This window comes from Gobio gobio (genome assembly GCF_949357685.1).
Source record: "Gobio gobio genome assembly, chromosome: 5".
Classification (NCBI taxonomy): domain Eukaryota; kingdom Metazoa; phylum Chordata; class Actinopteri; order Cypriniformes; family Gobionidae; genus Gobio; species Gobio gobio.
The window spans coordinates 65,180,808-65,192,190 of record NC_137101.1 but is presented as its reverse complement, the minus strand read 5'-3'; the positions used below and the strand labels follow the sequence as shown (position 1 = coordinate 65,192,190).

The 11,383-nt window shown below is 37.8% G+C and overlaps 1 protein-coding gene across 6 annotated transcripts; it reads right to left on the bottom strand.

Annotated features, from left to right (window-relative positions):
• Window positions 1-324: 324 nt before the first annotated feature.
• LOC307126846 (stonustoxin subunit alpha-like) lies at window positions 325-11,139 on the bottom strand. Of its 6 annotated transcripts, XM_079817638.1 has the most exons (10): window positions 10,960-10,990; window positions 10,833-10,880; window positions 8,689-8,748; window positions 8,473-8,595; window positions 7,547-7,659; window positions 7,394-7,442; window positions 6,046-6,138; window positions 4,182-5,885; window positions 1,192-1,227; window positions 325-1,010 (listed from the first exon to the last, which is right to left on the bottom strand). In XM_079817638.1, the coding sequence occupies exons 5-10, from the start codon at window positions 7,634-7,636 to the stop codon at window positions 490-492; spliced, it is 2,493 nt and encodes an 830-aa protein (XP_079673764.1). In that variant the 5' UTR covers window positions 7,637-7,659; window positions 8,473-8,595; window positions 8,689-8,748; window positions 10,833-10,880; window positions 10,960-10,990; the 3' UTR covers window positions 325-489. The 6 variants fall into 6 exon arrangements, with proteins under 6 accessions (XP_079673764.1, XP_079673762.1, XP_079673767.1 ...); XM_079817641.1 differs by lacking the exon at window positions 8,473-8,595 and having other exon boundaries at window positions 326-1,010; XM_079817639.1 differs by lacking the exon at window positions 8,689-8,748 and having other exon boundaries at window positions 326-1,010; window positions 8,473-8,580.
• Between the last annotated feature and the right edge of the window lie 244 nt (window positions 11,140-11,383).

The following is an 11,383-nucleotide window of genomic DNA, read 5'->3' as shown; positions in this document are numbered from 1 at the left end:
AAATACTAGGAGGCACAGTGTTTTAAAATCTTCTTAGTTACCCCATTTTGTATTCCAAAAGTTTGTCTTGACCTTGTAAAGTTACGGTTAGTGGACACTTTTATTAACTTATTTATCATTTTTGCCTCCCACTGATGTCCCTCCCACCCTAGGTCCCCACTTGGTCAGTTTTTAAAAAATCACAATGGTAGTTTTTTACTTGATTTAAAGCATGACCAACAGGGAACCTGAAAAATGTTCCCTTTTGGCTTGGCGGTCCCCTGTTGGTGAATGTGTCACGACACCAAGGTCCCCTGTTAGATAGGTAGACAAGTACACACACACACTGATCTCACTGGGGATTTATTACACACACATGTTATTTCATTTACAGAAGTTAATCTGTAGTATTAATGTCATGAAGAGGGACTCTATAACACTCACGGTCACTGATTTATCATGAGCTCAAAGCATTATGGGTAGAATCTCTCTACAGTCTATCCTGATTCATCAAATCAGTTTCGCTGTTGCACGATGCAGAAACCAAAACCCAGGATAGAGCGGCTCAGTGAAAGTGGTCTGGACTCTGCGGATGAGGCTCATTTTTTCTCCATTGACGCTGTAGAAGGACAGAGTTCCTGCACTGGGATCCACATACACTCCTACTCTATTAGTTTCCCCTGCAGGGGTAACATACTGCTTATTATTGTGCCAGTATGAGTAACTGTGTTTTAAGCTGATCAAACTCCAGGACTTATCATTATTTCCAAACTGACAATCATCACTCCACCTCTTCCTGCAGATGCTCTTATATGACAATGATATACCCACACCTTCACCAATGGTCTCAACCTCCCAGTAAGAGCGTCCACGCACACTCTCTCTACACAACACCTGATAAAGTTGCTTAAATCTGTCAGGATGATCAGGATACGGCTGAGCTGTGAAAGTGACAGTAATCTCTCTGTTGTCCTCAGACAGTTTGAGGTTTTCATACGCTGTGTTGTTATCCAGAGTCAGCCAAAGTGAATCTGACAGAGAGAAAACACATCAGAATGAGTTGTCGTTATTGTAGCTGAACTCTTCATGTTCAGTTTAATCATCATTCACACGATCAACTCTAAAACTCTTCTGTCATGTTCTCTTTCCTCTTCTCCAGGAAGAACATGAACACACTCATGAGTTTCTCTGCTTGTGTTCTCAGTCACTTACATTGTAGGAAGTCGTCTCTGGTCACGGGATCAGGGACTGTGGAAATCAACAGACATGAAGAGTGTGATTATCATGACAAGAGGAAATGATCCTGCATCCATTGTGATCAGTTCATGTCTACAGAAGCCAAATCAAATATGGTGATTGGGAAAATAAAGGTAGAAAGTTCAAAGAAGCTGGGAAAGAGAAATGCTGGTGGATGTAAAGGAGTAATCACAGGAGGGACAATAAATGTAGGAATGAAGAGAGATGTCAAAGGAGGGGTAATAATAGATGCTCAAAGATTGAAAACAACCAGTGTTGGGCAAGTTACTGAAAATTAGCTTTTAAAAGTAATTGAATTACTTTACCAATAACTGAATATCAAAAGTAATTAGTTACTAGGGAAAGAAACTTTTATGTCTGCTTTTTAAATGTAAATATGAACAGTACTGACCAGTCAAACACAATAAACATCATTTATAGACCTATTTATTGTAATCAACAGGGCAAAAGGCCTTCAAATCAAGCAGTAGTGCTGGGTTTAGTGTCCAGCGTTCCCTCGGCTCAGCTGGGAGAGTATACTGGGAGAGTTATGGCCTTTTTACACCTGCTCACTTAATTTGTTTTCTCTGACCAGATATCTATCCGAATGTGAAAAGACCAGACCAGTAAATGCCTTCTGAGATTTTTTCGAGATTTAAATCCGATCACGCAAACAACCAATTCGGAAGGTGCAACACGCGTCGCGCGAAGGAGTAAAGCAAGCCAACACGAAACCTGCCGCCAGTGAAGCTGAAAGTAGGTCTTATATGCTCAAAAACACAATCATCTTCATTAAAACTAATGAGACTAAATGATCTTAGCAGTGCTTAGTTCGCTCTCTCGTATTGCGGTCTTTGATCTTTTCACTGATACATAAAATGCAGCTCATATCTTTTGCTTTCGTTGACGTGAACTCCGTTAAATGTGCATATAGCGAGAGAATTGAAGATCGGATTATATTCGTTTTGCGGAGAGTTGTAAGGCAAGACAACCTGCAGGTTTTTATTTTTTTAGATTGTGTTAGCCTGTTTCGTTTGCGAGCGCCTACGCCTAACCTCAACTTATAAAAAAAGGCCTTTTTACTGTGGTGGAGGTAGTGGGGATAGTAGTTTAAACTAACATTGTGACGCTTGAAGTGTTTGATATCTATGGATTTTATTATAGGTAAGACGAGTCAAGTGTTGATTTGAGAGGCTAAAGCGTTGGGTTAACTCCCTGTCGGCCGCTTGGTCGTCACTTTGAAAAACAAAAACTTTAATTTAACAAACAAAAAATGCTCCAAACATTTTTCTAAATTAACTATATAAAGGAACGAAACGAAATATAACTACTCTGACATTAAAAGCAAAACTGAACTACTTTAATGGCAGCAACAATGTGTAATAGGGAGGATAAAAAAGAAAGAAAGAAAAGAAAAGCACAGGATAGGCTAGGGCCTAGATCTGAGCTTCTTGTCTGCAAGCGTTCATTTTTCACAAAAGAGAGTAACGAGTAACTCATTTACATTTATGCATTTGGCAGACACTTTTATCCAAAGCGACTTACAGTGGCCTTATTACAGGTACAATCCCCCTGGAGCAACATGGAGTAAAGTGCCTTGCTCAAGGACACACTGGTGGTGACCACTGGGATTGAACCAGCAACCAGCTTCACTGGCGGCAATTTCCCCGGAGCCCTTTCCAGCCTTGTGGAGGTGTACAGTTTTGTCTCTAGTGTCTTTTGACAGCTCTTTGGTCTTGGCCATGTTAGTAGTTGGATTCTTACTGATTGTATGGGGTGGACAGGTGTCTTTATGCAGCTAACGACCTCAAACAGGGGCATCTAATGTAGGATAATAAATGGAGTGGAGGTGGACATTTTAAAGGTAGTGATAGGTTTCTATCAAACCCTGTCCTACTCGATGCCCTTCTCAGTGTATATCGGTGATTCAAAGACAATCTCTGCTCAGATCTGAGGGAAGGAAAATCTCCAATTTATTGAACAAAGAACTTAACATATATAGGCCCAAGTAAAGAGGCGTTATGGCTTTAACCAATGAAAAAGCATTACACCATATAGGTCTCATGGTATGTGAACGTGAGCCACGTGATATCAGTATAATGTATACAACACATCTGGTAATCATTATTTCCTCCCAAGCCTGGAACTCCTTCAGCTCCTTTCTAATGCATAGAATAGAGACCATTTTACCATGAGGGCCCAAAGAGCCTTCTTTATATTGCAAACACATGTTCAGGATAATGCTCAACAAAAGAGAGAGAGAGAGAGAGAGAGAGAGAGAGAGAGAGAGAGAGAAAGAGAGAGAGAGAGAGAGAGAGAGAGAGAGAGAGAGAGAGAGAGAGAGAGAGAGAGCTAAGACATAGGAACAAAGGCCATACTTATATGAATGTGATGTAGATTAAAATAATGAGAATAATATGGGTGATTAACTAAAGAGTTAATGGTGAGATGTACATAAAAACCTATCAGGTAGACTAACAGGTCTTTGAGGGTCAGAATTCCAGCTGATAGACAGGTGTTCAAATACTTATTTGCAGCTGTCTCATACAAATAAATAGTTAAAAAATCATATATTGTGATTTCTGGATTTTTTTTTTTAGATTATGTCTCTCACAGTGGACATGCACCTACGATGACAATTTCAGACCCTCCATGATTTCCAAGTGGGAGAACTTGCAAAATAGCAGGGTGTTCAAATACTTATTTTCCTCACTGTATATAGTTTACGTTTATTGTCCATTTGGAAACGCTTTACAACCTGTTACATTAATATTGTGACCTATAATTATTATTAGCCACACCTGTTAGGAAATATGGTTGTCAATACAAACATTGAGTGAGTGAAGCAAATTATTGTTATTTTTTAAAGATAAAGATTGATGCAAAGAAATGTTCATATGGCACAGTAGTACAGTAGCCTACATCTGACATCATATACATAATATACTCTGTGTCTTGACACTCACCTGAAGACGGTATGGGGCCGATAGTGTCACTGGCTTCACTCACTCCCACTTTACCCACAATCCTGTAGCGGATCATGTACTGCCTTACAAACTTCAATCCAGTCAGATTAAAGTTTTCATCAGGTGTGTTTATGACATGCCACTGTTCCTCGTTCAGCTGCTGGTACTCCACTCTGTACTGCACAGTTTCTCCAGTCGGGGACTTCTGCAGTTTCAGGGACACACTGCTCTCCAGGACCTCCTTCACTTCTGGAGGGGGAGGCTTCGACACGGGCTGGAACTGTGTGTCTGTCAGATTCCCTTTTTCATACAGACGGATGGAGGAGCCTGGACTGGATGGATCGGAGATGGCTGACATAACGAATCTGTATCTCTTTTCATCTTTATTAGCCTCTGAAAAACTTCTGAAAAGAGATAAGGTCTCTCTCATCTTTGAGATGACCGCAGTATCATTGAACCACTTTCTGTCAGATGCCACAGAAACCATGCTTTGTTCCCCATCTAGCTCTTTAAACTTGTCAGATTTCAGAAACTCCTTCAGGGTTGAAGGATATGGGTCTTCATACTTCAGAGATGTGAAGGTCAAACACACCACAACATCAATATCAGGATCACGGAGGATGGAGTTGAGGCGGTCTGAGTCTTCAGTTGTGATTCCCTCCAGCATCTTCGTGTGAGAACTCAAGAGGTTGAGTTCAGTCTGTGCACCATCTATCCACTGGTAAAGCCTGTCAGCTTTAAAAGGGGAGCTGATGTGGATCTTCAGGACGTCTTCCAGTGACTTCTCCTCCATCTCTCCTCCACGTATAGCAGGCAAGACCCTGGCCACTGCTTTCAGGAGCACTGTCTTGTAAATGCTAACCGAGCTCTGAAATGAATGCAGCCTCTCTTTGATATCACTGAAAGCATTCACCAGTGTTTTTCTGGAGAGGTCGTTGTATGACCTCTCTACTTCTCCCAGCTCCTCCATTACATCTTCAATGTTGGAAACCAGACGTGTGTTGATTTCTCTCTCCAGCTGAGCTGCTGTTGAATCCAGTAGAGAAAGAGGATAGAGCCAGACTCTTATTGGAACTGCATTCTGTGGATTCTCCTTCAGGATAGTGGAGAGATTCTTGTACACCTCTACGGCCTCCATGTAAGTGGTGGGGCTCTTCTCAAGACGGACATCACCATGAAATCTGCAAGCAATGCTCTCAGCCTTTTGCTTATCACTATCTGTCATATTTATAGCTCCTTTTCCCAGAATAGAAAATCCAGGGATCTTCTTGACCAAGACATTCAGTTCTCCCTCAATCTCCTGCTTGTCTTCCTCTTCTGAAAATGTCCGATCAAACACCATGAAGGCCTGAGCTCCATACAGTACAGCCGTGACCACATGAGTTGCAGTTTTCTGCTCAAACACCTGAGGGTAGGTGATGTCTCCCAGCTGAGTCATAGTGAGCTGTTCGTATCTGGTGGTTTCACTGTAAGACATTGTTACTCTGGACTGTTGGTTTGAGGATTTGGTGTCATTCAGAAACTTGGCAGATCCTCCCACCTCCACCAGCCCTGCTAAGAAGCTGGCCTTCAGGGAAGCACTTACATCCAGGAGACTGGCCTTACTAGAGAGAGAGTCGGAACTACTGAACTTCACATCTGACATGAGCTGTGGACGGGTGTCCAAATCTTCTCTCAGTGACTTCTTATCCCACAGAGTAACACCTGAAATGAGAAATGGCTTTAACAGTCATGGATGAGGACACAATGCACTGTTGAAGAAACATGCAGGTTTTATCGTGCTGTTACACAAGCACTAGTGATGCAGCATTTGGTGAAGAGGGGACATAAACTATTATTTATTTATTTTAGGTTGGTAAAGCACCTGGAATGAAGGCATCTGTGCGGAGGTCATACAGCATCCCAGGAAACAGAGGTCTTCCTAGAGCCGCCACTTCAATGGGCTCTGATGCCAAGGCTGCAGTAAATAACAAAGGTCTTATTTATATATATATATACTTATGATATTTAATGAATAATGTTTAACTCTTTTCCCACCAGAATTTTTTAAAAAGTTGTCAGCCACCATTGATCATTTACACAAATGTTTCTGGATGGATATTTGGTTGTATGAATATTTGAACATGCAATTCATCAAAAGAAAGGAAAAAAAAGCTGAGAAAAACATGTTTTTGTTAGAGACTACATCCAGATGGGATTCAGAACGATGATCAAAACACAGATGGAGTAGATAAGTTTCACAGTCCTATAGCTCGTCCTGGGTCGACATTTCCTTCAGTAACATTTAGCGGTTTTGATTTATATGCTGTTTAATGTTGACAATCACGTTATTTTATATAATGCATATGATTACACATATGATATCGCTTGTCTGCTGCTTCTTCTTCACCTGTGTTTTGATCAGGAGATGCTGTACTCTTTCAGAAGATGTGTAATAGCACCCCCTACAGTATAACAGTGAAAACTGGGAAAGCTGGACATTTAGAGTTTTTCAGCTGATCTTAAGATTAGATGTGATTTAATATAGATTGTTGATTTTTCTTAGCATCTCTTATTTTCAAATATTCGTTCATCAAGGGACCCGATATCGCACAGAGACTACAAGCATCTGGATTTCGCTCACAAACACAAAGCGGTTACTTCTGATATTAGTCAGAGGATTGCAGAGTGAATATTGTACCTTTTAAGTGTTTGCACCTGCTCACTCAACAAAAAGTGTAATTTTAGTAATATATAAAAGCTGCAACTTGCTAAATCAGAAATCGGATTATCCTGCACTCTGTGCTTCAGGCTTCAGTAGTGAGGTCCTCGGTGTGATCTATCATAACACAAGATTTGCAGAAATAAAGGACTCCACATTGATCCATACTAGAATAATGATTCCAGAATAATACAAGATTAACATTTATTTTGGCCAGACAGAAAAAGTTAATAATTAAACCAGTTTGATTTGGGCAGTGCTAGAACATACACTATTGCCAAAAGTGTTGGGACACCCCTCCAAATCATTGAATTCAGGTCAGAATTGGTGTGTTTTTTGGCACACATGCTTTAGACACCGGTTCTGCAGTAGGCATTCCCATAGCATCAATACCATGACGCAACGTCTCGCTCACCTCTAAGGACAACAATTTGTCCTTCTAATGATTTTGAATCTGTCCCTGTGATTATTGTTCATAGCATATTCACAATTTGTAACATTTCAATCTTACTTGGATATTTTGTGTTTCCTTTGGTATCAGGTTTGGGTTGTAGCACTTCCTATTTTTGGAAAAATGGTTCATAAAATCAAAGATTTTGTATCTTTAATCTCAGGAAATACATCTGTTTACACTTCCACATTTTGTCTGAGGGAGTGCACTTACCTGTGCATTCACCACAGCTAGGGTTGCCAACCATAAACATGTACAGCAGATCCAGCTCGGCTGCTTCAGGGGCATCATACGTGCCGCCATCTTGGAATCGTCAACAAGGAGACCTGTGTGAAAGTCAGTGAAGGTCAGTGATGGAGATGCATACCACAAACATTGCCTTGGTTAGTTTCATTGTCATATTCTGCTATGTTTTGAGTTCTCATTGGTTGTTTCTGATTGTGCACACCTGTGCGGTTGATTATCATTCCATGTGTATTTAAGCACTCAGTTTTCCTCAGTTCAAGGTTCTGCGCTGTTAATGTTAATGTGTATTTAACCGTCTGGGGTCGATTAACGCGCTGACAGCCCGGCATGCTTTGGTCGATTTTTTCCACATAGCCACAAAATAAATTTAAAATCATGTCATTTTTGTCAAACAGGAACGAGTAATACAAGTGTCTACTTTTATTTGTGTACACTCACAACATCAACAAAACATTGTGCTTTTGTAAAATAAAGAAAACAGAGTGTACTTTCTGCCATCACTGAGAAACTTTTAAGTTGGCTATTATTAAACCACTTATTAAAAACCGCAACTTGATCCTACAGAATTAGTCAATTATAGTCCAATCTCAAATCTACCCTTTCTGTCAGAAACACTAGAAAAGGCAGTGTCTTCACAATTATGCTCCTTTTTAGAAAGAAATGGTATCTGTGAGGATTTCCAGTCAGGATTTAGAGCGTATCATAGCACTGAGACTGCTCTCATCAGAGTTACACATGATTTACTCTTATCATTCGATCGTGGCTGTATCTCTCTATTAGTGTTACTCCATCTTAGCGCTGCATTTGATACCATCGACCACAACATTCTTTTGAATAGACTCGAAAATTATGTAGGCATTAGTGGAATTGCTTTATCATGGTTTAAATCATACCTATGTGACCGTTATCAGTTTGTAGCAGTAAATGAAGAGATGTCACACCGATCGCAAGTTCAGTATGGAGTACCACAAGGCTCAGTGCTAGGACCGCTACTCTTCACCCTGTACATGCTACCACTGGGAGATATCATTAGGAAGCATGGCGTTAGTTTTCATTGTTATGCTGACGATCCTCAGCTCTATATTTCTTCACGCCCTGAGGAAACTTACCAATTCACAAGATTAACGGAATGCAGAGCTGATATAAAACACTGGATGACCAGTAATTTCCTGCAACTCAATTCAGAAAAAACAGAATTTTTAATTATTGGACAAAAAAGGGGTTGCGAGGGGAAGATGATGGTATAGACTCAAACCTATTTGATGGTTTGTGTTCTCCGGCCACCAAATGCTGCATGTGAACCGCGCTCGAGCCCAACCAAACCCCATCCAAGTGGGCCAGGGCCGGCTAAACGAACCGAGCCGGGGCACGGAACGGAGCGCTCACACTAGTCAAACGAGTCGGGCTTTGGGGGTGAAACGCGCTCGAGTGCCTAGTGTGAGCACACCCTAAGTCAAACGCTGTTTACAAAAAAGGGAGTTGAAAGGGTAAACCAACGATGTTGGCTTTTTCATATTATTATTTTTTCTTTCTTTTTATTTATTTTCAAATTATTATTATTTAATTTATTTGTTTCCTTTCTTTTAAAAAATTTATTTTATTTATTTATTTATTTTATTTTTTTCTAATTATTAATATTATTTTATTTTATTTTATTTTATTTATTCTTTCCATTTTTTATGATATATTTTTTTCTTTCTCATATTATTATTATTATTATTTTATTTTTTCTTTCTTTTTATTTATTTTCAAATTATCATTATTTAATTTATCCCGCACTCTATAATTTAATTAATCTTAATATTTTTCCTTTGTATATATACATGTATTAATAAAAAATAAAAATTATTATATTATATTTATTTATTTCTCTTTTATATATTAATATTATTTTGTTTTGTTTTCTTCAAATTATTATTATTAAATGTTTCTTTCTTTCTTTCTTTCTGTTTATTTTCAAATTATGATTATTAAATTTATTTATTTCCTTTCTTTTTAAAAATGTATTTTATTTATTTATTATTTATTATTTTATATTTTTTTATTTATTTCTCTTTTATATATTATTATTATTGTATTAATTTCTTGTATTTTGTTTTGTTTTCCTTTCTCTTTTTATTTTTTTTATTATTATTATTTATTTTTCAAATTATTATTTTATATTTATTTATTTCTCTTTTATATATTATTATTATTATTAATACATATTATACATACATATTATATATATATTTTTTCTTCTTCTTCTTCTTCTTCTTATTATTTTTTTTCTTTCTCTTTATTTATTTATTTTTAATTATTATTTTATTTATTTCTCAAATTATTATTATTATTAATATTATTTTATTTATTTTTCCTGTTTTTTCGTTCCCTTTTTCTTTATTTTATTTGTTTGTTTAAATTATTATACTTTTATTTATTAATTTTTCTTTTTTCAAATTATTATTATTATTATTATTATTTTCTATTTTTATTTATTTATTTTTTCAAATTATTATATTTTCTTCAAATCTTTTTTATATCATATATTTTTTCATATTATTATTATTATTATTATTATTATTATTATTATTGTTTAATTGATGTGTTGTATATTTTCTTATTCCTTTTTCTTTTCTTTATATATTATTTTCTGTATTTCTTTGTTTTCTTTGGCCAGAAATGTTAACGGCTAAACGGGCTCTAAGTTCGTGCCTGACCAAGACCTGTTGGTCGAAGCGCTGCAATACACTGGAGCAGTTAAATCAGTGTGCGGACATCACATTTGTTTTTGCTTCAATAACACTACGTTTGCCACAAACCAAGTCCAAACCCATATGTACAGGTCAAATATATAGTCAGCTTGTTCCCATGATTCCACAATTGTTTGATTAACATTGAGACAGACAGTCTGCATATTCAGACCCCCTGTAACGCTCAGATATAATGCTACACATCAGATATGAGTCTCTCCCAAAGGTTTACCTCTCAGAAAACACACACATACAGAGACTTGAGTTACTCTCTGGAGCATTGGGATTTAGGGTTTAATGAATTAATTTAGTGAAAACCTCACATTCAACCAAAATGGACATTTGCCCACTTGTTTTGCCAGTAGCTCATACTTAGCATTACAGCTCATTCTGCCAGCACAGGACACACACACACACACACACACACACACACACACACACACACACACACACACACACACACACACACACACACACACACACACACTAATATTAAATAGAATATAATAGTTAAATATAACCTTGCCCTTTCTAGTCTCTCCAGTTTCTTGACTTCTTGCGTCTATCCTCTGAAAAGGTAAAAAAAGCTTTGCTCAACCTTCACTCCAACACAATAACACTGACACTGAACCTAAAGTCACATCTTACCTGGAGTCTCTGTTCTTGATATGGTGAGTCTGAAGCGGATCAGAAATCTGTCGTGATGTTTATAGTCCTGCTTCTGAGGGTATGCCTCATGAATACATGCGATGTCAGGAAATATTGGAGTGGATGGGTCAATGCCCCTTGGACCTTGAAATGCTTTCTGGCAGTACACGTACGTCGAACATGACCGACTGAAAGGGAACTGTATAAAAGGTCAACGCCAGTATAGATCCACACTGAATAGATACCATTAGCAACAGTATGGATTTATGTTATGTAAGTTAGGTAACTTTCTAATGTGGCAGCTGTAGCCTGTGATACTGTAATTCATGTGATTTGAAACATGTATCTTGCATTGTTTGCTATTAAATGAGAGAGATCACACTGTTGTGTCTCAGTGATTAAAGCAAATGTTCTCATTACATAT

Excerpts from the sequence above, each read along its gene's own strand:
- LOC307126846 (XM_079817636.1), bottom strand. The coding sequence starts at position 7,636 with ATGGCGGCACGTATGATGCCCCTGAAGCAGCCGAGCTGGATCTGCTGT. Across the intron at positions 7,443-7,546 it reads TAGCTGTGGTGAATGCACAG|GAAGTGCTACAACCCAAACC; the intron begins GTAAGTGCACTC and ends TTCCAAAAATAG. Across the intron at positions 5,886-6,045 it reads CACAGATGCCTTCATTCCAG|GTGTTACTCTGTGGGATAAG; the intron begins GTGCTTTACCAA and ends TTCTCATTTCAG.